We start from the raw sequence: 19,547 nt of genomic DNA on the forward strand, positions 1-19,547 counted from the left end.
ATCTCCCAAGCAAATAGATTGCTTGCAACCATGGACAATCCGCTTAGAAGCCTAGAAAGCAGCCACCAGAACCGCCAATATACCCCCAATCCAGGATTTCTCCATCTCCAACCTTAGTGCACTCGCAGCCGACGAGCTCGTCTTTGCCGAAGTCGAGACCGAAGCATCCACATCCTCACCACTAGTCATCTTCGAAGGGGACTGGCTCTGAATAGCAGCCTCCGTGGGCTCCGCCGTCGTTCGATGCAGGCGAGGTAACCCGAGTCCGTGAGTGTTGTCGTATCCGGGCACACACTAGTCTCCGTACCGGTGACTATACGACGAAGTTGTCATGGGCGCTTACCGAGCTGGGAGGGAACGAGGTCGTCATGGTCTCGTTGGAGCTTACTCTCAACATGTAGGCTTTGCACGCCATAGTGGAGGGTGCGACGGTGGTGCAGTCCTGATACACTCAGCGCAAGCGGTCCTTGAACTTGGTCGGATAGGTGGACAGTAGAGACAACAAAGGCTGACATAGTATAGAGTGCCTCAGCAGTGTAGTGGACAGGCGGGGGGACCAGGGGGGCCTGAGGCGGTTTGTCAGCCATGACTGATATTGCCGCCTTAGGGCCTGCTGGATAAGGCTTGTCTGTGAATCATTAGGAGTGTTACTTAGTAGTCAGCTTGTTCTCAGGGCAGTTGTCTCCTGTATACCCTCACCATCCTCTCCGGCGGCAGTAAATGATAGTTTTAGCTAGCGGGGACTTCCCTCTGGAATCCCCCTGGATTCATCCCTCTTCTCATAACATCCCATACTACCATCTTGTCCCTAAATCACCATAAGCCATCGGTTTCATCGGGTTCTTCTATCTGCCAGGCTCTCACTACTTACACTTAACCAACAATGACGCTCAGCAAAGAACTCCCCCGAATAGTCCAGCATGCAAATAACATCATTCCCAAACGGCTGATTCTGTCATATATCGCTGACTGGGTGTTTATCGCGTACGGCCCCTACCTCCCTACCTCCCTACCTACCCACCTACCCACCTACCCATTTATCCATCATACCCATCCTACCCCCAGCGCAAACAAACCTCAAGTTCAAATTAACAAGGTATATTCAGAGGCATCGCCCTAATAGGCTACGGCTTCAGCCGAACCCCCCAACCCACACGCCCTTCTCCCTAACAGACGCATCGATCTCCTACCCGCACGCCAAACACGAGACCGTATCCACAGGGGTCATGGTAGTAGTATCGCTCATCGCGCCAGGCGTTATAATCGCCGCCCTATCCCTAGTCCTAGTCCCGGGAAGCTCGGGGGTGGCAGCGACAGGCGCAGCACGCTGGCGGTACAAGATCTGGGAATGGCACGCGGGATGGCTGGGTCTCGCGCTCGCGGTGGCAGGCGTGTTTATGGCTACGGAGGGATTGAAGGACCTGTATGGCCGGCCCAGGCCGGACCTGCTCGCGCGCTGTGATCCGGATTTGGAGAATATTGGGACGTATGCGGTTGGGGGCTGGGGAGGGTGTTGCCGGGGGCGCCGACGTTGGTTTCTTGGGGGATATGCAGGAATAGGTCGAAGGCGTTGGTGAAGGATGGGTTCGTGAGTTTTCCGAGTGGGCATGCTTCTTGTGGGTTTCTCTTTCTTTCTGGTTTGGTTGGGTTTGGATGGGTTACATTATGATCTGTCTATTTGTTCTCATTTGTACTGACTGTCTAGTTGCCTTTGCTGGATTGTCGTACTTCTCCCTGTGGCTGTGCGCCAAATTCTCCGTCGCGTTCCCTTACTTCGCCCACTCGCCCTTCAGCCAGGATTTGCACAGTCGAAAGCGTGAAACGCTTCGGGAGCAAGGCGCTGCGCCGCCCATCTATATGGTCATTATTGCCTTTGTGCCCTGGGCTGTCGCATGGTTCATATCCGCCTCGCGCTGGTTCGACCATCGACACCACGCGTTCGACATCATCTTCGGATCGGTGATGGGGATGGTCTTTGCGTGGGTCGCGTTCCGCCTTTACCATATTTCCATTATGCGGGGGGCCGGCTGGGCGTGGGGTCCTCGGAATCGCTCGCACGCTTTATATAAGGGAGTGGGGCTCCCAAGTCAAGTTGGCACTGAGAACTGGGCCTATGCACCGGATGTGTCGACGGCGGAGAGTGATGACCGTAGTGCGGATCTTGAAAGCGGGCGACGGGATCTAGCGGAATGAGCAGTCGAAGTTCGTAATAATTAATTCCACGTCAGCGGGATTTCTTTGGATGTGCCGCGGTAAAGTAGCCGACGCGTGATGTAGATCGCATATAATATCATCTGGGCTTGTTGGAACATTGCTCGGCAACGACCTAGTAAACGCAAGGTCAGACATAATACATCCCAGAGATCAATTGTACGCGGCATACCTGTTCATCTCCACCCTCCCACTCTCCCCTCATCCCACCGAGCCTTAGCCTCCCTTCGTGCAGCCAGCTTGCCAGACTCAGCCCTAACCCGTCTAATCCAATCCGAGACCTCCTTTTCAGTAGCCCGTCCATGATGCTCTCCTTCCAGGAAACTCTCCTCCACAGCATGACACACCGCCTCCTGTTCCGCAATCGACGCCGCCAGCCGCTGATAGAGAGCCTTGGGCGACCACGGCGCCAGCGCCGCATCCATCTCCGTTTGCTTCTTGCGCCACGAGACTTCCAGCGACTGATGCGTGAGAAGCAATTTCTCCGTAGACGACCTCAACTCCGTCACATGCGACTGGAGCTCCAGAAGACGGTTCGCCAACTCCTGGTTATACTTGAGGAGGGATTGGAGGTGTTGTTGGTGCGCGGTGTACGAGGGGTGGTGGCTGGCTAGAGCGGAGATGAGACCTGGGTCTTTGAGGATGGTTTGTAGATCAATCGTCCTGTTGTAAAGTATATCAATCAGTTTTGGCCTTCGATCGCGTAAGATGGTATAGTATGAGGATGCTCACGATTTGTCGTTCACGTTACCCGGAAGCCAACCTTCTTCGATCGTCGGAGGTTCGGGCAGGGCACTAGGCTGAGCTACGCCTGGAGATGAAAACTGATTCCCTGCTTGCACGTTCATCCAGCTTTGTCCGTAGTATCCCTCCTGGGGGTTCTGCGGTGTTCCGGGTAACGGGGGGTTGGTTTGCGGCGTGCCCCTTCGGCTCGTCTCGTGGCTGCCGGGTTTGGGGGGAGGGGGTGGGGGGGTATCTGGGTTGAGTGCTGGATTCATTGTGGTCAGAAGTAATTAAGTCGGGAATATTGGACTGTATGATGGTGATGATGATGAGAAAGCGATGTGGAATTGGAGATGCGGGGAAGATGGTGGTTCTCACGTGATATTGATGATATTATATAATCTCAGCGGTCTTCCTATATCTTTCTCAGTCTTTCTCGGACATCTTACATGTATATAATAAGGGGCTTATGCTATGATAAGTATCTCATGTTTTATGGATCTCTCATAATAATTGCTTGCAACCTTGCGAGGGTCAGGACCAATTCTGGGCTGCATAGAAGATGATGCCGATGCAAGGCGTCTAACAGCCTCTCTAGGAAGCATTTGGGCATAAGACTAACACAAGAAGACTATAGAATGTGACCCTGTTAAACTGCACTGCCAGATAACCTGTAGTCTGGATTGTATTTTGCACGTAACTACCAAGGACCCACTTCCAATGTGGTCGTGTATAGGATGCCCCGTGCCTATATAGTAAGGTCGCCATGGCACCTTTCGAAACATCTCATGGGCGAAGAGAAGGAGAAGGACGTCCATCTTCTTCAGTATCCCACGTTTGGACAGGCCACGGTTCGTTGGGATTGCAAAAGACCTGCAGTTGAGATCTGCAGCAAGAATTGCTGACGGACGCACTGTCACGTCGACCTCCGGCTCTCGGGTTGAGATATATCATTGAATTGAACAGGGTATTGAGGTATTGAGGTATGAGGAAAAGCACAAGCCATGCGCAACGCATCCAATCTACTCCGTCCTCCTCCGAATATCCTTCTCGACAGTCTCAATATTCGACCCCGTCAGCGCATCCGCGACTAACTGACGCAGCTCATTCTGCGTCGCCTCGCTGTGAAAGTCCTCCCGGGCCGCCAACTCATCAATCCTCCGCTTGAACTCCGGGTCCACCTCGTCCGTACCCGCGTTCGCCTCCTGCTCCGACACCGTGCCCAAGTTCATCTGGACGTTCGGCGGCAGCGGCGCAGGCGGGTTCAGGGCGTCTGCGGGCTGGGTGGGCGGGGTCGGGATGCCCATGACCTGGGCCAGGTATGCGGCGACTTCGGGGAAGGAGTCGTCGGCTCCGATCGTCTCCTGCGCTGTGAGGCCCTCGTCATTCCGGCGGTTGTAGTCGACACCCAGTTCCTCGACTAGACACTTTGCGATGTTGACGTTTTCCGTTACGAATAGACAGGTCTCTCCGTCCTCGTCGAGGAGGTTGACGTCGGCGTGGAACTCCTTGACGAGGGCGCGCAGCAGATCAATGTGTCCGTAGGAGGCGGCCGCGTGTAACAGCGAATATCCATGATCGTCTTGGTTCGAAGCGATAGAGGGGTTCGACCGGAGCAGCTCTAGCACGGCGGAGGGGTTGTCCGCGGCCAGGACGTAAGGGTTGGGTGCGCTCATTGTGGATAGCAGGGTTTCCTAGCTGCAAACGGGGAATGTGAGTCACAGTGTCCACAAATCGCGACGTGTCAGTCATACCTTAAGATTATACGGGCTGATAAGTAGAACAGAAACAAGAAAAGATGGCTGATCTAGGCTTTGTTCCTGACGAGAGTGAGGCGGAAAGAAAATCAGACCGATGGGGAAATTTTTGCCCCGCAGTTCCTGATAAGATTCGCCTTTGCGCACACCGTGCCTTTTCAGCCTCTCCTTGCAAATCCCCACATCAGAGCTGACTCTTTCTACGGATCGTGAGTCATCTTTTGTTGAGCTCATTGATTGTTTCGTGAGGCGCCATTAAAAATACGGGTAAGACATCCTTGTACGAAAGTTAGCGAGCCGTGTTTCTCTTCTTTTTTAAAGTGCTTTCCCCTCACTGTCATCTTGACTTACACTTTTGTACTACAAGCCTTAATGTTATCTGCACCTTAACGATTTCACCTTCTAACCTTATACTTTGTCTTCTTACTGCAGATCGAAGATACCCAGGTAGACCGCAAGATGGTCCACCAGGACGCGAAAGAAGTGGCCGAGCTGGTCGACAGCCTGGAGACCGCCAGCAAACGAACCAAGGCAGAAGGAAAGAAAAACTTCGTCTGCAAGAAGTCTACCTTCCACGTGGGACCCTCTCAGAAGACCACGGTAGACTCGTGGAAATTCATGGATTGGGACTACAAGCGCTCGGACCTACCGACCTACGCCCGCGGACTGTTCACGACGCGACGCAAGGACGGCACGCCCGAGATCGCCGTGCGAGGCTACGACAAGTTCTTCAACGTCGACGAGGTCAACGAGACCAAATGGCGGAACATCGAGATGAACACGCGGGGTCCGTACGAGCTCAGCGTGAAGGAGAACGGCTGTATCATCTTCATGTCGGGGATGGAGGACGGCACGTTATTGGTCTGCAGCAAGCACTCGACGGGCGTGCGGACCGACGTGAGCGCCAGCCACGCACAGGTGGGCGAGCAATGGGCGGAGAGACACGTCCAGGCAGTCGGGAAATCGGTCAAGGACCTGGCGCAGGAGCTGCGGAGGATGAATGTGACGCTGGTGGGCGAGCTCTGCGACGATAGCTTTGAGGAGCACGTTCTTGCCTACGATGAATCCGCGGCGGGGATCTACGTCCATGGGCTCAACTACAACGTGCCCCAGTTCGCCACGTGCCCCGGCTCGGAGGTCCATGCCTTCGCCGATAAGTGGGGCTTCAAGAAAGCCAAGTTTGTGACCTACGACGACCTCGACTCTGTCAAGAAGTTCCTGGATCAGTGTGCGGAGACGGGGACGTGGGATGGCCGCGAGACGGAGGGATTCGTCGTTCGGTGCCATATGGGCCGCGGCGGCAAAGCCCCATTTGAGGATTGGTTCTTCAAGTACAAGTTTGAAGAGCCATATCTGATGTACCGGCAGTGGCGCGAGTGCACCAAGGCCGTCATTGCCGGAAAGGTCCCGAACATCAAGAAACACAAACAAATCACCGAAAAGTACCTTCAATACGCACGGAGACGGCTTGCAGGGAACCTCAAGTTGGCGAGAGAATACCAGCAAAACCACGGCATCATCGCGCTGAGAGATGGCTTCCTGAAGGAGCAGGGGCTCAACGGGTCCGAAATCATCGCAATGGAGCACGAGGCGCAGTCGCGGGAGGACGTCGACAATGTGATCATCACTCCGATTGCGTCCCTGGGATGCGGCAAGACGACCGTGGCACTTGCTCTGACCAAGCTGTTCGGATGGGGTCACATCCAGAACGACAACATCCCCAAGCAGAAGAACAAGGGAAAGAAGTTCTCGCTGGATATCACCAACACGCTCAACGAGAAGCCCGCGGTGATCGCCGACCGGAACAACCACATGAGACGCGAGAGACAGCAGCTCATGGACGACATCTTCCCCATTCTCCCCAACGCCCGGTTCGTCGCCCTGCAGTACGTGCACGAACCCAAAGGCGAACTCCTCCCCGGCATCCGCGAAGTCACTCGCAAGCGAGTGCTCGACCGCGGCGACAACCACCAGACCATCCGCGCGGGAAGCAAAGACTCCCAGGAGATCGTGGGCATCATGGAGGGATTTCTCACCCGGTTCGAAGCCGTGAACACAGACCGCGGACCAGACAAGTACTTCGACCAAGTCCTCGACCTCGACGTGCGAGCCTCCTCGCGAGAGAACCTCGAAATTGTCGTGAACGCCCTCCACTCATTCTACCCGCAACTCATCAAGCAAGTCCCCACAGCGCAAGAACTCGACGACGCCATCAAATGGGCAATGACAGAGTACGAAGTCCAACTCGACCTCAGCCACCAATACCCCTCAAACACCAAACAAAAGAACAAGCACGCCAACCCCACCACCACCACCACCCCAACAATACCAACCAAACCACCCCCCACCCCCAACCCCAGAAGACCTCTCCAAAAAAATCGAATACTTCAGCATAACCCTCCCGACCCCGGAAATAACCACCCTCCTCCACACCCTCTTCCCCCCGGCACGGACGCAACCAAATCCCGCACCTACCACCACCTCTCCAACACGCGCCGCATCCAGCCCACCTTCCACGTAACGCTCATCCACCGCGCCTCCAAACGCGACCACCCCTCAACCTGGGCCTCCTACACCCAGCAATACATCCAGCGCATGCACAGCAAGCCCGAATCCGACCCAACCATCACACCCACCCTAGGCGCCGCGCGCGTGCGCCTCGAGCGGTTAGTCTGGGACAGCCGACTCATGACGTTCGTCGCGCGCATCATGCCTCCCGACCACGCCGAGCAGGAGGCGTGGGTCTGCGCTAACGCCATCCCGCACGTTACGGTCGGGACGGTCTCGCCGGACGTGAAGCCTAAGGAGAGTGGGGATCTGCTGCAGCGATGGTTGGAGGGTGGGTCGGGCGGGGATACGGGGATTTGGGAGGCGGAGATTCCGGGAGTGAAGGTCGTTAGTGGAGTTGTTGGGGAGGTGATGAGTAGGGGGAAGTAGATAGTATGCAAGTAAGTAGTTAGATTAGGGGAGGGTTGATTGATTGATTGATTTTTTTTTGTGCATTGTTATGGAGTGTTTGTGTTGTTGCAGTGAGTGAGATAGGGTATAGGCAAGAGCAAGTAGGAGGGTATTGCGTTGTTGATATCATTATACGTATATCAGTCTAAATGAGCTGTCTTTGGTTTGGCCATGACCTCTTTTGTGATACTCAACGATGAAAAATATCACTGTTATATGTATAATTATTATATATACTTATTATATACATCAACTGAGGGTAAAAGTAAGAAAGTAATCAGTGTATCTCAGTTCAGCATGCACCACTTATCCTATCGGAAATACCATATATTATGTACCCACTATACTAAACCACAACACAACGCTCAAGCCAAACGCTGACGCAAACCCATCTATCTACGTGCCGTTATCACACTATACATACAGTCAACTAACTACCCATCCAGGTCGTGACGCGCGAGGCGCCGAACCGGCCCATAAACTGTAGCCCGGTGCTGCCCATGGGGAAGTAGCTGACGAGGTACCAGACCAGGGCGGCTAGCTGGAAGATCGAGGAGATGAGGGTTAGGAAGGTGGAATGGAGCTGTTATGGAACATGTCAGTTAATGCTGCGTGTGAATAAGGAGTGTATACAGATGGATGGAGTCCTGCTTAACACAGTCACCTCCGATTCGCTCTGGTGGACTCTCGGGCTTTGAAGCACGAACGTCCATATCCCTTGGCACGTGGGCCATGATATCACCGGCTAGGCTGCGCCACTAGCGCAATGCAGGATGGATGCGAGATCCATCCCTCCAAGACGCTGAAGACGTCATGGCAAGGATGGAGCACGATCGCAGGGCGGGCGGCCGTCGCGGGACACACAGGATAAACCAGAGCGCTGGAACAGGGCAGGGGGTATGATTCATGAGACAGAAGCAGGGCACTCACGCCGATCGCGAAGAAAAGGGTCATGGCAATCGAGCCAAAATAGGCAGCCGTGAAGGGCAGCCGTGATCCCGAGACCAAGTGTTTAGCGTAAACCATGGGTCCCATGAGGACGGCCCATGATAGCAAGAAGAGCAGCGAGCCAACCGACCATCTATTTTCGGTAGAAATCCGAATCAGTCAGTTTGGGGAACCAAAGCCAAGGTGGGGTCACGGCGTGCAGGTGCAGCACGGACGTCGGAAGGCAACGAGATCGGGGCGTGGAGGGGGGGGGGGAGCAAGCCGCCACAATATGACAAGCTCTACACCGCCTCGTGGACCGGGGGTGTTTGAAACGCAAGCATGGTGTGGGAGGATGCATCGCATAACTTTACAGAGATTGGCTCGGGGTTTTGGATGTGACTTACAGGATGGCAAACTTGCGGGGTTTGAGGGAGAGCACCGGGAAGAGGAAAAAGCAAATGAAGAAACACACGGCGGCGCCAACGTTGCATGCGATGAAGATGAGCATCCGATCCCATCGGCTTACTGTTGAGAGTGGAATAGTCAGCCTTGGCCCAATTAAAAAAGCTAACCGGGATCCTTCCAGGGTACATAGAGGAAAAAAAAGATCCACATCCGGAGAGATGAGAAGGGAGGAAAGCCGAGCGATACTCGCTCATGTCGCCACTGGCAGGGTCGTCCAGTGAAACCAGTCCAGATGCAGGAACTGAAGCTCCGTCACCTGGACCGGGCGGTGCAGCAAATCAAGGAAAAGGGATGGATCATTCGGAAGATCAGTCATGAGCTCGGAGGAACTTACGAGCGAAGAAACCATCTTCCTCTTCCCGTCGATTTGCAGCAGGGAGGGGAGCTCCGGGAGCTTCGTGAGTGGGCAGTTGCAGATAGCCCTCGCCTTGACCAAAGGGGTTCAAGGACTGTAACCTATTCAGGAAGGGGCTGTTGGATGACGAGGTGGTGGTCGCGGGCACGTCGGGGTCGCGTCGCGCCCAGCCCAGGGAGTTGACCGAATCGCGGAAGGTACTAGAGGTCATGATCCTGATTCGTCCGTCTGAGACGCTTGGTTTACGTCCCGACTAAGAGGGGGGTGGAAGGAGGGGGGGGGGGGGGATGGAGGCTTCGGTTGCAGACGATATCTCTTGCAGCACTAGCGCGGTGCACGAGCGTGGAGGGCACCGGGAAGGTAACCGGGAGGGGAGATGGGTGGGCGTGGGTGGTGGGTGGGTGTCAAGCCGGTCGAAACCTCTGCAGGGACTATGCACGACGGAGACGAGTATGTACGTGCAGATGATCTGCAGGTATCGATCAAGGAGGGTGAGGGTGAGGGAGCCAAAGGCGACGGTGATAGGACCAAGCCACAGCGGGCCAGATGACTATTGCGCAAACCGGACTAGACTCCCGAGGAGCTAGGGCACGGGGGTAAATCTGGTGTCGACTAACGAATAGACCGTCTTTTGGGGAGAGTCGTAGAGATGATCTGCTTGTGATCGCCCTGTATCTGCTTGTGTCTGTTGGTCCGTGGGGATCTTTCGAGCGGTTGAATACGGTATCAAACAGTAATCGACTATCGATCACCACCGTTCTAGACAATAGGAAGACAGCCCCGCCTGTAGTAAGGACACAACCAACTACCCAAGATGGAGTAGTTTAATCGGAATGATAATGTCCCGTGAATCCGCGCAAGAATGTGGAGGATGAGATCATCGATGAGTCCCGTGGAGTGGGGGCGCAGAGACAAGCTGCGGAGAACGGAGAGAATGGAAGGTGTGGGGGGGGGGGGAAGAAGCTGCACGATGATGGTATAGAAGTCGGGGTAACGTCGGCCGGATGCTCGTTTGAGATAGGGAGGGAGATGGACTGGGGGAGAACCGGCTGCAGGAGATTAGCCATAATCAGATGACACTACGGAGAGACGCAAGAGGGACGGAAGAGAGACAAAGAGGGGGAAGACGAGAAGAAGGTGTGGGTGGGAAAGACAAGAGGTGTGGGAGACTTTTCGAGGCCCCAGGCAACGCAACGACGTTGACACCGTTCCCAAGACCGGGGGGGGGGAGGTTACATACCGAAGTTGAGCAACACTAAGACGCTAGGGGGGACAACAATAGGATAAATCAAGATAAAATAATAATATCAGAGTCAAACTGAAAATCAAATTCAAGTAAATCAAATCAAATCATATGAATCAAACCCAAGGAGGTCAAACTGACAGAGAATGGGGAGTGAAATGGCGGAGGACGAGACGATGGACTGGCTTCTTCCGCTCTGGAGAAGTTTAGCCTAGCCAGCCACGCTAGTCCGATTCGGGAATTGGAGGCTCTCGGGCTGATGAGGGAACCAATCACAGCCTCGGTCGATGCAGATGGGGACACCAGCTGACCACACTAAGCCTAAACCGAGCTGGTGACCATCGACCTGGTCCAGCTGACCAATCACAGTCACGATGCTTGACAGGGCGGGCAGAATCAATGCAAATGATTGGTGTGTCTGATGGAATCGCTGCCTTGCATATCTGAGACCTCCACTAGAGATTCGGTTTCCGCCACCGCCTGGGGTGAGCGCCGTTTCCGCCATACTTACCTGTCTTCCTCTGTTTTGTATTGATCATAGATAGGTACCTGGTACGCTTCGAATATGTAGGTGTAACAGTCTATCATCAAGACAGACCAGTATAGAACTATGCTCAACCCAGCAGAACCCACCTGCGAAGTAAAAAGAGTCCACTCACCTCACCCACCGCTCCTCCAATCCAAATGAATAAAATACCACAGATCGGAGTTCCCCCTCACAACAAGCGCTTGTTAAACCAGTGGCGATCAACTCAACCCCTCTCTTCTTGCCCCCCCCCCTGCTTGTCTCCCTCCGTTAGTCCCAGACGATCCTCGTTAGAACAGCCGTCGGTTGCAGAAGTCTACTTCGACCTCATGTACCGAATACAATGCCGGCTATCACACGGGTTTGTGTGGGGTATTATTCGGAGGTAGCCGTTTTTAATCTAGGGAGAGATGTGGATACTGGATAGATGGTATGCCTGTTCTTTTTGTATAAGTCTTTTCTAGGGTGCGATTATTATATTCTATTTTTGCTCGAGAGTGTCAAGCCGATGACGCGTTGGGTGAGGTTTCCTCGTAATCACCGCCAGGTTCCCATGTTTTCTCTTGGAGACAACCTGTTTCCCCAGGTCGGAGAAGCGTCGGATAAGAGACAACCTCGGTCAAGAGCCGACAATCAACGATAGGAAGAATGGCCCGAGAGTCAGATCATCGAGGATAATATGATTCGCACAATTGAACCCCAGAAGAATGGACGGCTAATAGTCGATAGTGTAAACACACCGCCCTCCTTACAGTAAGTAACCATGGATGGTCGTCGGCCATGCACCCGAACCTTGACGGGACGGGACGGAAACGGGAGCCAAAGTTGCTCCATGCTCGTCCACTCCATACCTACATACTTAGTTATGCGAGATCTCTCTTAGTCTTCACCCCGCCTCCATTTTCGTAGCCTCCCATGCGAAATGGAGGCGGGGTGGGAGGCGACATGATGGCGTTATCTCGATGGTAAGCGGCACATACGTATGCTGGTATGTAATAAGCCGTAGACATTTCAATATAATTTTCTTTTTCTTTGTTCGTTTCTTTCTTGGCTTTTCATATTTATCATTTCTTTGTTCGTAGCCCCAGATCCGAGAGAGAAGGGATCGATTGGGTGAAAACTGCGCCTGCACCTTCAACCCTAGGTCTTCTCCATTCACCGCATGGGGAATAGAGGCATTATCCGTGGTCAGTCCACCCTTGGAGGGTTGGCTGGTGTGGGGGATGGGGATGGACGGATCTTCGCCTGGTTGCTTGCATGCCTCCGGTCCATAGCCCCGTTAATCTGGGTTTCCATCAGGCTTCGAGCAGGACTGAATTCCCCGGCGAGGCCGACAGATGGATGGATTCTGGTTGATGATTGGTTGTTCCATGATTCTGACAGCATTCTTAGAGGTATGTTCCCTCGCTTACCTACCTACCTACCTAGGTGGGAGGTCTATCTCCGGGGGTGGAGTTGGAAGCGAAGCATTCTCTGCCCACATTCTGGAATCTATGATTCCAAATCATGAAATTCCTGTTCTGTCCCTTGATGGTAAGGCATCAAACGTTACTCCTGACAGACGGATCATTATCACGGAATGTGAACAATTCCAAATCATTATCTCAAGCAGAATCCCCAGACTCAGGAGCATGTCCCAACAGTGAAGACAACCAGAATCACCGAGAGAATCAATCCAAGATAGGATGAGCACGGACGCTCGGGAAGCGACAGGATCTCCAGTTCTCCACCCAGTCTGCACAGGGTCACGGACCGCCTTCTCTGGGCTTTGGGGGTGTCAGCGACTCAGCGCCGAAGACGCTCGGACGGCCGTGGGTCCATTGGAGGGTCGCGGGTTCGTTCTCCTCGTAATCAATCAGCATCCTCGTCATCGCATCTTAGTTCCTTTCTTTGTGACTGGTTTTATTTATACTAATGTTATTTTATTCTACTAATAAAATAAATTTATTCATCAATTCATTTATTTACTACTAGTTCCTAGTATCATCATCTATTCTGATTCGGTTTAATATGACTGATATAGTTTACCAAATCATACTGGAGTGATCACCCATACAATTGACGCCCTTCGGATGGCGATTCCACCCCGTCGATCTTCCTCTAGTATCTGCCATCTGCAATCGCCCGTGATGGTGACGGGGTAGGAACAAAGACCAGGAGATCTATTTCCTCGTTGACCGCTTCCACATGGTATGCCATGATCATCCATACAAGCGCTTTGTCTGCTTTGTTTGGTGTGGTAGTGGATAGAATGTGGGTGAAGTGGGGAGGGCGGAGCGAATCTCAATACGGCGGGGGAGGGATAAAAATATCCCTATGATGTCATTGTAGGGCTCGGTCCTATGATGGTCAATTTAGATGATATTTATGAGGATATTATATTATAGTATATTATATTATTTCTATAGTTGATGATAAATAGGGGTCATCTCATGGTGGATGACATACTAGGTTCGTTGCCTTGATTTCTAAGTGAATGCCTATCCTTCAAAGGTCACCCTGCACGTTGAGGATGATCGGATCTGGGTATGTTTAGGGCATCTGATACATTCTCTCATTGCTCGACAGGGAAGGTTCGGCTGGCAGACCGAGATCATATTAGAGAATATATTCATATATTAGTCTCAGTACATACAATACACTAAAACGATAAATATAATACAATACAATATAAATGATAATAAGTAAAATAAAATAAAATAAAATAAAAACTGAGACAAACTATATATTGTTCTATAATAGCAATGATCAAACAAGACAGTGAGTCATTGCATCCACCACCACCAGAACAGGTGACAAAGAGCGTGGTACCTGGACTGCTCATGGGATTTGCTCAGGGAGATTATTATCTCTCCTCAAATGCGTATAGTCCTACCCTCCTTGATCCTCATTCTCGCCTTGATTCGTCCCTCCCTTACCCGATTGGGATTGTTCAGTCTTCACTGTGGGTTGGATAGAGTCGTCAGCATACTTTGAGGATTCAGTACTCAAGAAGAGTTGGATGGTAACATTATCTTTCTATTTCTGCACATACTTCAAGAATCTTTTTAGTTCATCCCCACTAGACTCTTTTCTACCACACCTTTTTCTTCTCTCTCACACACTCACACCCCCCAGGACGACTCCTTCCCCCCTTCACCCTCCATGTTTGACTTTTATTATTCTTTATAGTATATTATTTATATTATATTATTCATATTAGATTATTTATTTTTGAATTAATATTCTCTTTGTATTATCATTACTTAAATCAATATTTTTATTAATTTATTATAATTATCATTCCCCCATCCCATCCATCCATCGCACGTAATTCTCAGTGACGACGTCCTTAAGCCTCGTCGATTGAGGATCGACGGCCTGCATGACCATCGCTGTGACATATCAAATGGGAGCTCTGCAAGAACGCCTCGGGGAAAGTCCTTAAAGCCTTCGGTTCCCTCGTCGTCTCTCCCTTCTGCAGGTGTTCTTTTCTTCGCTTCCTCCCTTTGCTTTTCTCTGTCCTGCTTCAAACCCTTCCAGACAAGTCTTGAACCAGTCGGGAGGATCCCTCCTCCACCACTGAACTCGTCCGGTTTCTATATCCCATCCCTGATGGCCTCGCCTCGTCAAGGATAGCCTGCCTCCTCCGCTGCTTATCAGGTTCGTATTGTCTTTCTAATCCGTTTCGAGCTCGAGCCTCCTCTGTCTCGGTGGCTTCTTCTCATCCCCCCCCTCCCTTCGCCTCCTTGGTCTCCCTTGGTGAACGAGAGGCTATAACCCCCCTCTGCAGGGCGCAGTTCGCCTTGACCACGTGTGGGAAGGCTCTTCCCCTCCTTTCCTCTTCTTCCTCCCCCCCTTATTTATACTCCCCGTGTCCCTTTCGCCCGGGCTACACGCTCGAGATACCACCAGGCTGACGCTGACCCTCTTTACAGTGCTCAACCTTGAGCAGAGAATCCCATCCCATTCCATCGCCATCTACGTGGTCCTGTGAGTATAGATATATCTTTCAAATAAGTTCCCTCTGTTAGTTTTCGCTTGTTTGATTTCTTGCATTTCTGTCCTATTTCCTTGTATTTATTATCCGGTGGCCATCATCCGCGGAAAAGCGAGTCAAAGATCCATCAGACGGCCGAAAGGAAAAAAAGGTGGAGAGGGAAATACCCCTCATTTCTTCTCCTCCTTGGGCCCCCCAGATCCGGACGGACCTGGAATTTCCCGCGTTGGGCACCCTGCCTGAAAAGCGTCATCTCAGACCGACGGCCCACCCCAGTGATAGCCTTGTACCTGCGGGGACCGAGCGGATCGTGTCTCTCTGGCGACAGTTCGCGGGGCAACCTCCCCATCAACGACCCAATCGTCCGTCGTCAATCCCACGGACCCCGGGGGTGGGCGGAGCCACTTACCGGATTCGTGCACCGTGGAGAGGGTCCAGTTGTGGAAGATTTGCAAACCATGTTGATGTGAAACGACTCAAAAACTCCAAAGAAAAGGGGGAAAAAAGAATAAGAAACAAGAAAGAAAAAAGACAAGACGATGCGATAATGCCCGGACTGACCGCCTGTTGATGTCGTGATTTTCTTCCCCACACAGTCTTGGAACTCAGTGACCAACGTTTGAACGAACCTTACTGTCCTCCACATATTCTTTCCGGTTAGTCTGCACGGTGGACACCATCGGCTTCGAATTGCTTCGGGCCTTTTCTTATCGCATCCAGACCACATGGGAAAAATGAGATAATCATCAAATCCAAAAAAGGAACCAGGGGAGAAAAAAGGGACCCAAAAAAAAGAACCCCTTACTCGAATCCACCGCGGTCTTGGTCCGATTCTGGCTTTCTAGAAGGTCTCTCGACTGATCGGGCTTTCCCCCCTGATCGATCCGACGTCTCGTTTGATATTTCTAATTATTTTGGTCCAGCCCGCCGTCTCCGCAGAAATCTCATTTCTTCTTTTTCCTCGGCTGGTTTGGAACTGGAACCGACTTGACTCGCTTATAGCCACGCATCCTCATTTCTCCCTTTGTCTCTTCTTTTTGTCCTATTTCTTTGAATATTGTCTTTTGTTCGTTGATTCGGCTTGATCTGCACATTGATTTATCATTGATCCCTGTTTGGGTTGAACGATCGCTTATAGGCCAGATCTCTAGGTTTCTTTGCGCGCCGTTTGTCGGTGTAGCAACGTTCAACTTGTTGGGTCAAGAAATCATCCCGCCTTACGATAGTGGCAATTGCCCCCTCCGTCCGCTTTCGATCATTCTCAACCTTACTCACCTTTCTTTCCCTTCCGTTGCCGCCGGCTGAATTTCGCCGCGACATCCCTCGCATCTGCCTGACTCTACCCACCAATACTGTCATCATCCTGTCACAGGGGTTTCAGCTTGTCTCTGACTTTCGTGGTAAGTTGCAGCGCTTCCCCTCGCCCCTCTCGCTCGTCAAGTGGATTTTCTCCGAGGCGAAACTGGGAGGCAAACCGTGCGGCTTTTCGCTTCTCGGTGAAATCAATAAACTGACTAGTTCCCTCGAATTGCAAGGCACCATCCACCGTCATCTGAAATTTCAGTCGTCCCCACCGATTCTGGATGACTCACGGGTCTCCCTGACGAACCCCTCGAGCGTCCTTCCTTGTCATCATTCCGCGGAATTCGAGCCGAGAACGCTGAAGTTTCTCCGCGATACCGAATAAAGGGGTGAACTTTCGCTGACCCCCATCTCGCCACATTCCCCGACCCCGGGGTTGCCTACGTCGCACATCTTCCCGCCTATCGCCGGGAGTTCGCACGAATCTTGGATTGTAAGGGATCGATCCCCTCCGTCCACCAGACCACTTATATATCTCCGACCTGCTTCCACTATCCGCACCATGGCCGAAGTGAGCATGTTCATCAAGAGCGATCCTGACGAACCCCACAGTGACCAGAACCCTTTCCTCATGTCGCAATCGGGCTATTCCATGTCCAATCAATTTGGACACTCCGCCGACGGAGTGGATCCGTCGGATTTGACCATGCCAAACGGTGGCTTCATGCCCTACCCGTTTACCTCCCAACAGAACATGTCGTCGAGTTTCAATTTCGGCAACTCGGGCATCGACACGGACGAGCTGCTGGATCTGGAGATCAGCGGCCAGAATGGCGTCCAACGCGACAACAACGTCAACTACCTGCAGGACCAGCAGTCCGGCGCCGGCTCTGGCATCCCGATGAGCCACCACAGCCAGATGTCGCAACTCTACTCCAACACCCCGGACGGCGCTCCCATGAACAGCCCGTTCATGCACAGCTTCCACAACTACGATCACTTCCGGTCCATGAACCAGGGCCAGCCCGGGTCCCACATGCAGAGCGGATCCCATTTTGACCAGAGCTACCTGGCCACCAAGGGGCGCACCGGCCTGCCGGCGGGCACGTCGGCCGACGGTCGCAGCCCCATGACACCCAAGACCCCCGCCCAGGGGTTTAGCAGCTTGACCCTCGGCACGCCGGAATCCGGCAGCTTCCCCACCCAGCCGATCCGCACGGGCCTCCAGCACCGACACCAGAAGACGCTATCGAACCAGTGGGACGGGACGCCCGGAAGCGCGCACTCGTACGTGGAGTCGCCCATCTCCTCCCCGGGCCACCCCTCGCACCACGCCGGGATCTCCGAGATCCTCAAGTCCGGAAAGCATGCGTCCTTGCCGGCCAAGGTCGATGCGCATATGCCGGGGCAGGACCTCGAGTCGCAGGAGGCCAAGCGGCGCCGTCGGCGGGCGTCGCACAACCTGGTCGAGCGTCGCCGACGCGACAACATCAACGAGCGGATCCAGGATCTGTCGCATCTGGTGCCCGGCCACCGGCTCGAAGACGACAAGGTCCGCAAGCAGCTGGTCAACAACAGCACCATGCCTGGCACGGGACCGGGGGCCAACCCGGCCACGTCCCTGCTCGCCGGCGGCAACGGACGCCGCGCCACGCCGGGGAATATCACGATGGGACTCCCGATCGAAGAGAAGGAGAAGGGCCCGAACAAGGGCGACATCCTCAACGGGGCCGTCAGCTGGATGCGGGACCTGATGTGGGCCCTGCACGTCAAGCACCAGCAGGAGGCAGAGCTGGCGGAGCTGATCAGCAGCCTCGGCGGCACCTGGCCTTTTGAGCAGACGGAGGACGAGAAGCGGATGCGGACGGAGATCCTGGACGCCCTGGAGCGGAATGACCCGAGCTCCTTCAACTACAGTCGGGGACCCGGGAGTGGACTCCGGGTGCCCAAGCACACGAACATGGCGGGTGAGGCGGTGTCCGGGAATGAGTCCCTGAGCCCGCAGAGCCTGAGCCCGCCGTTCCACGCGAACGGCAATCCGAACGGGGCGCAGTACTGGAGCGGCTCGGGGCATGCGGCCATGAGTTTCAAAGAAGAGGACGAGTACACGATGGAGATGAACTAGGCGGGGCTTCAGTTCAGACTGCATTCGTGGTATGAGTGATGTGTTGCATCCACAGGCGCCAGAGGATAATGGGTCAGTGACGGCGTACTGACGAGATATGATATTTTCTTTCTGATTTTCTCCTTCTTTCCTTCTTTCTTGTCTTGTTATGCTATTTATTATCTTTTTTTTTTTTTCTTTTTCCCTCACCCCACTCACCTTGGGTTGACAGACGGTCTGTGGCTTCTATCTTCTTTCTGTTCTGTTATGTCTGTTCTGGTCTTGACTTCGGTGTGATTCTATCCACCAGTACTGTTTTTATACCATCGCTTTACTTAATGGTGGCCGGCAAACACGGTATTGCCTCGTTGTCCTGTCTTGGGCAGGATAATGACCCTCCCAGCATGGGGGCGTATATTCCTCTGCGATGTTCTTGCGATTCCATCTGCGATATTCCTATCTGCGACTGTTCTGTTTTGACATCGATACCCTTTTCTTTGATTTGTTTGCCGGTATTTCGGATGTATCCACGAGTATTTGGTTATTATGTTCCAATCACATTATCATCTATTTCGATTGTCACCTGACGTAGTAGGCTCGTTATAATATCTCATTATATCGTCAGTCATATCTCGTATGTATCATACCAACAACACCAACCCCCATCCCACAATCACCCACCTCCCAAACCCCCAAACCAACCCCCAGCTCGACCCCAACCACAAGCACCACTCTCAACGAAACCCCCCTTCTCAACCGTCCCCGTCTCACTCCCCTTCCCATCCCCATCCTCATCCCCATCCTCAGAAACAGCCACACAATTCTCCCGACACGCAAACCCAACCGGACAACACCCGCCCCCAACAGCCTCCGCACAACTAAACCAGCCCTCCGCACACTTCCCCCCACTACCTGTACCACCAGTACCCCCAGAATCAGACCCACCCCCAGAGTCAGAACCACCACTACTAGTCATAACAGGCACAACAACAGT

At 53.0% G+C, this 19,547-nt stretch overlaps 7 protein-coding genes across 7 annotated transcripts; 4 read left to right on the forward strand and 3 right to left on the reverse strand.

Moving 5' to 3' along the window:
• Window positions 1-665: 665 nt before the first annotated feature.
• On the forward strand, window positions 666-2,296 carry P168DRAFT_287814 (phosphatase PAP2 family protein). The gene is made up of 3 exons (XM_024836655.1): window positions 666-984; window positions 1,124-1,560; window positions 1,706-2,296. Exons 1-3 carry the CDS (start codon window positions 884-886, stop codon window positions 2,191-2,193), a joined length of 1,026 nt encoding a protein of 341 aa, XP_024695911.1. The 5' UTR covers window positions 666-883; the 3' UTR covers window positions 2,194-2,296.
• On the reverse strand, window positions 2,291-3,209 carry P168DRAFT_324747 (vacuolar protein sorting family 37 protein; the record flags this gene model as incomplete). The annotated part of the gene is made up of 3 exons (XM_024840884.1): window positions 2,291-2,326; window positions 2,406-2,874; window positions 2,944-3,209. The coding sequence occupies 3 exons, from the start codon at window positions 3,207-3,209 to the stop codon at window positions 2,291-2,293; spliced, it is 771 nt and encodes a 256-aa protein (XP_024695912.1).
• Window positions 3,210-3,496: 287 nt separating this feature from the next.
• On the reverse strand, window positions 3,497-4,952 carry P168DRAFT_324748 (ankyrin repeat protein). The gene is made up of 2 exons (XM_024840885.1): window positions 4,689-4,952; window positions 3,497-4,632 (listed from the first exon to the last, which is right to left on the reverse strand). The coding sequence occupies exon 2, from the start codon at window positions 4,608-4,610 to the stop codon at window positions 3,957-3,959; it is 654 nt and encodes a 217-aa protein (XP_024695913.1). The 5' UTR covers window positions 4,611-4,632; window positions 4,689-4,952; the 3' UTR covers window positions 3,497-3,956.
• A 198-nt stretch (window positions 4,953-5,150) lies between these two features.
• Window positions 5,151-7,769, forward strand: P168DRAFT_324749 (tRNA ligase; the record flags this gene model as incomplete). The annotated part of the gene is made up of 1 exon (XM_024840886.1): window positions 5,151-7,769. The coding sequence occupies one exon, from the start codon at window positions 5,151-5,153 to the stop codon at window positions 7,626-7,628; it is 2,478 nt and encodes an 825-aa protein (XP_024695914.1). The 3' UTR covers window positions 7,629-7,769.
• Window positions 7,770-7,948: 179 nt separating this feature from the next.
• Window positions 7,949-9,666, reverse strand: P168DRAFT_324750 (putative Golgi traffic protein SFT2). The gene is made up of 4 exons (XM_024840887.1): window positions 9,379-9,666; window positions 8,984-9,104; window positions 8,580-8,730; window positions 7,949-8,232 (listed from the first exon to the last, which is right to left on the reverse strand). The coding sequence occupies exons 1-4, from the start codon at window positions 9,608-9,610 to the stop codon at window positions 8,080-8,082; spliced, it is 657 nt and encodes a 218-aa protein (XP_024695915.1). The 5' UTR covers window positions 9,611-9,666; the 3' UTR covers window positions 7,949-8,079.
• A 2,129-nt stretch (window positions 9,667-11,795) lies between these two features.
• On the forward strand, window positions 11,796-12,877 carry P168DRAFT_302275 (uncharacterized protein). Its single transcript, XM_024838641.1, has 4 exons — window positions 11,796-11,921; window positions 12,052-12,133; window positions 12,313-12,562; window positions 12,597-12,877. Exons 1-4 carry the CDS (start codon window positions 11,848-11,850, stop codon window positions 12,812-12,814), a joined length of 624 nt encoding a protein of 207 aa, XP_024695916.1. The 5' UTR covers window positions 11,796-11,847; the 3' UTR covers window positions 12,815-12,877.
• A 4,224-nt stretch (window positions 12,878-17,101) lies between these two features.
• On the forward strand, window positions 17,102-18,574 carry P168DRAFT_264309 (basic helix-loop-helix domain-containing protein; the record flags this gene model as incomplete). The annotated part of the gene is made up of 1 exon (XM_024834851.1): window positions 17,102-18,574. One exon carries the CDS (start codon window positions 17,102-17,104, stop codon window positions 18,572-18,574), a length of 1,473 nt encoding a protein of 490 aa, XP_024695917.1.
• Between the last annotated feature and the right edge of the window lie 973 nt (window positions 18,575-19,547).

Source organism: Aspergillus campestris, assembly GCF_002847485.1.
Source record: "Aspergillus campestris IBT 28561 chromosome Unknown P168scaffold_2, whole genome shotgun sequence".
NCBI lineage: Eukaryota > Fungi > Ascomycota > Eurotiomycetes > Eurotiales > Aspergillaceae > Aspergillus > Aspergillus campestris.

Coding starts and splice junctions, on each gene's coding strand:
- P168DRAFT_287814 (XM_024836655.1), top strand. CDS start 884: ATGACGCTCAGCAAAGAACTCCCCCGAATAGTCCAGCATGCAAATAAC. Junction 985..1,123: donor GCTGACTGGGTGTTTATCGC/GTACGGCCCCTA, acceptor TCGCCCTAATAG/GCTACGGCTTCAGCCGAACC. Junction 1,561..1,705: donor TGGGGGATATGCAGGAATAG/GTCGAAGGCGTT, acceptor CTGACTGTCTAG/TTGCCTTTGCTGGATTGTCG.
- P168DRAFT_324748 (XM_024840885.1), bottom strand. CDS start 4,610: ATGAGCGCACCCAACCCTTACGTCCTGGCCGCGGACAACCCCTCCGCC.
- P168DRAFT_324750 (XM_024840887.1), bottom strand. CDS start 9,610: ATGACCTCTAGTACCTTCCGCGATTCGGTCAACTCCCTGGGCTGGGCG. Junction 8,731..8,983: donor CCCCGCAAGTTTGCCATCCT/GTAAGTCACATC, acceptor TACCGAAAATAG/ATGGTCGGTTGGCTCGCTGC. Junction 8,233..8,579: donor CCCTTTTCTTCGCGATCGGC/GTGAGTGCCCTG, acceptor GTTCCATAACAG/CTCCATTCCACCTTCCTAAC.
- P168DRAFT_302275 (XM_024838641.1), top strand. CDS start 11,848: ATGATTCGCACAATTGAACCCCAGAAGAATGGACGGCTAATAGTCGAT. Junction 12,134..12,312: donor ATGATGGCGTTATCTCGATG/GTAAGCGGCACA, acceptor CTTCAACCCTAG/GTCTTCTCCATTCACCGCAT. Junction 12,563..12,596: donor TTCTGACAGCATTCTTAGAG/GTATGTTCCCTC, acceptor CTACCTACCTAG/GTGGGAGGTCTATCTCCGGG.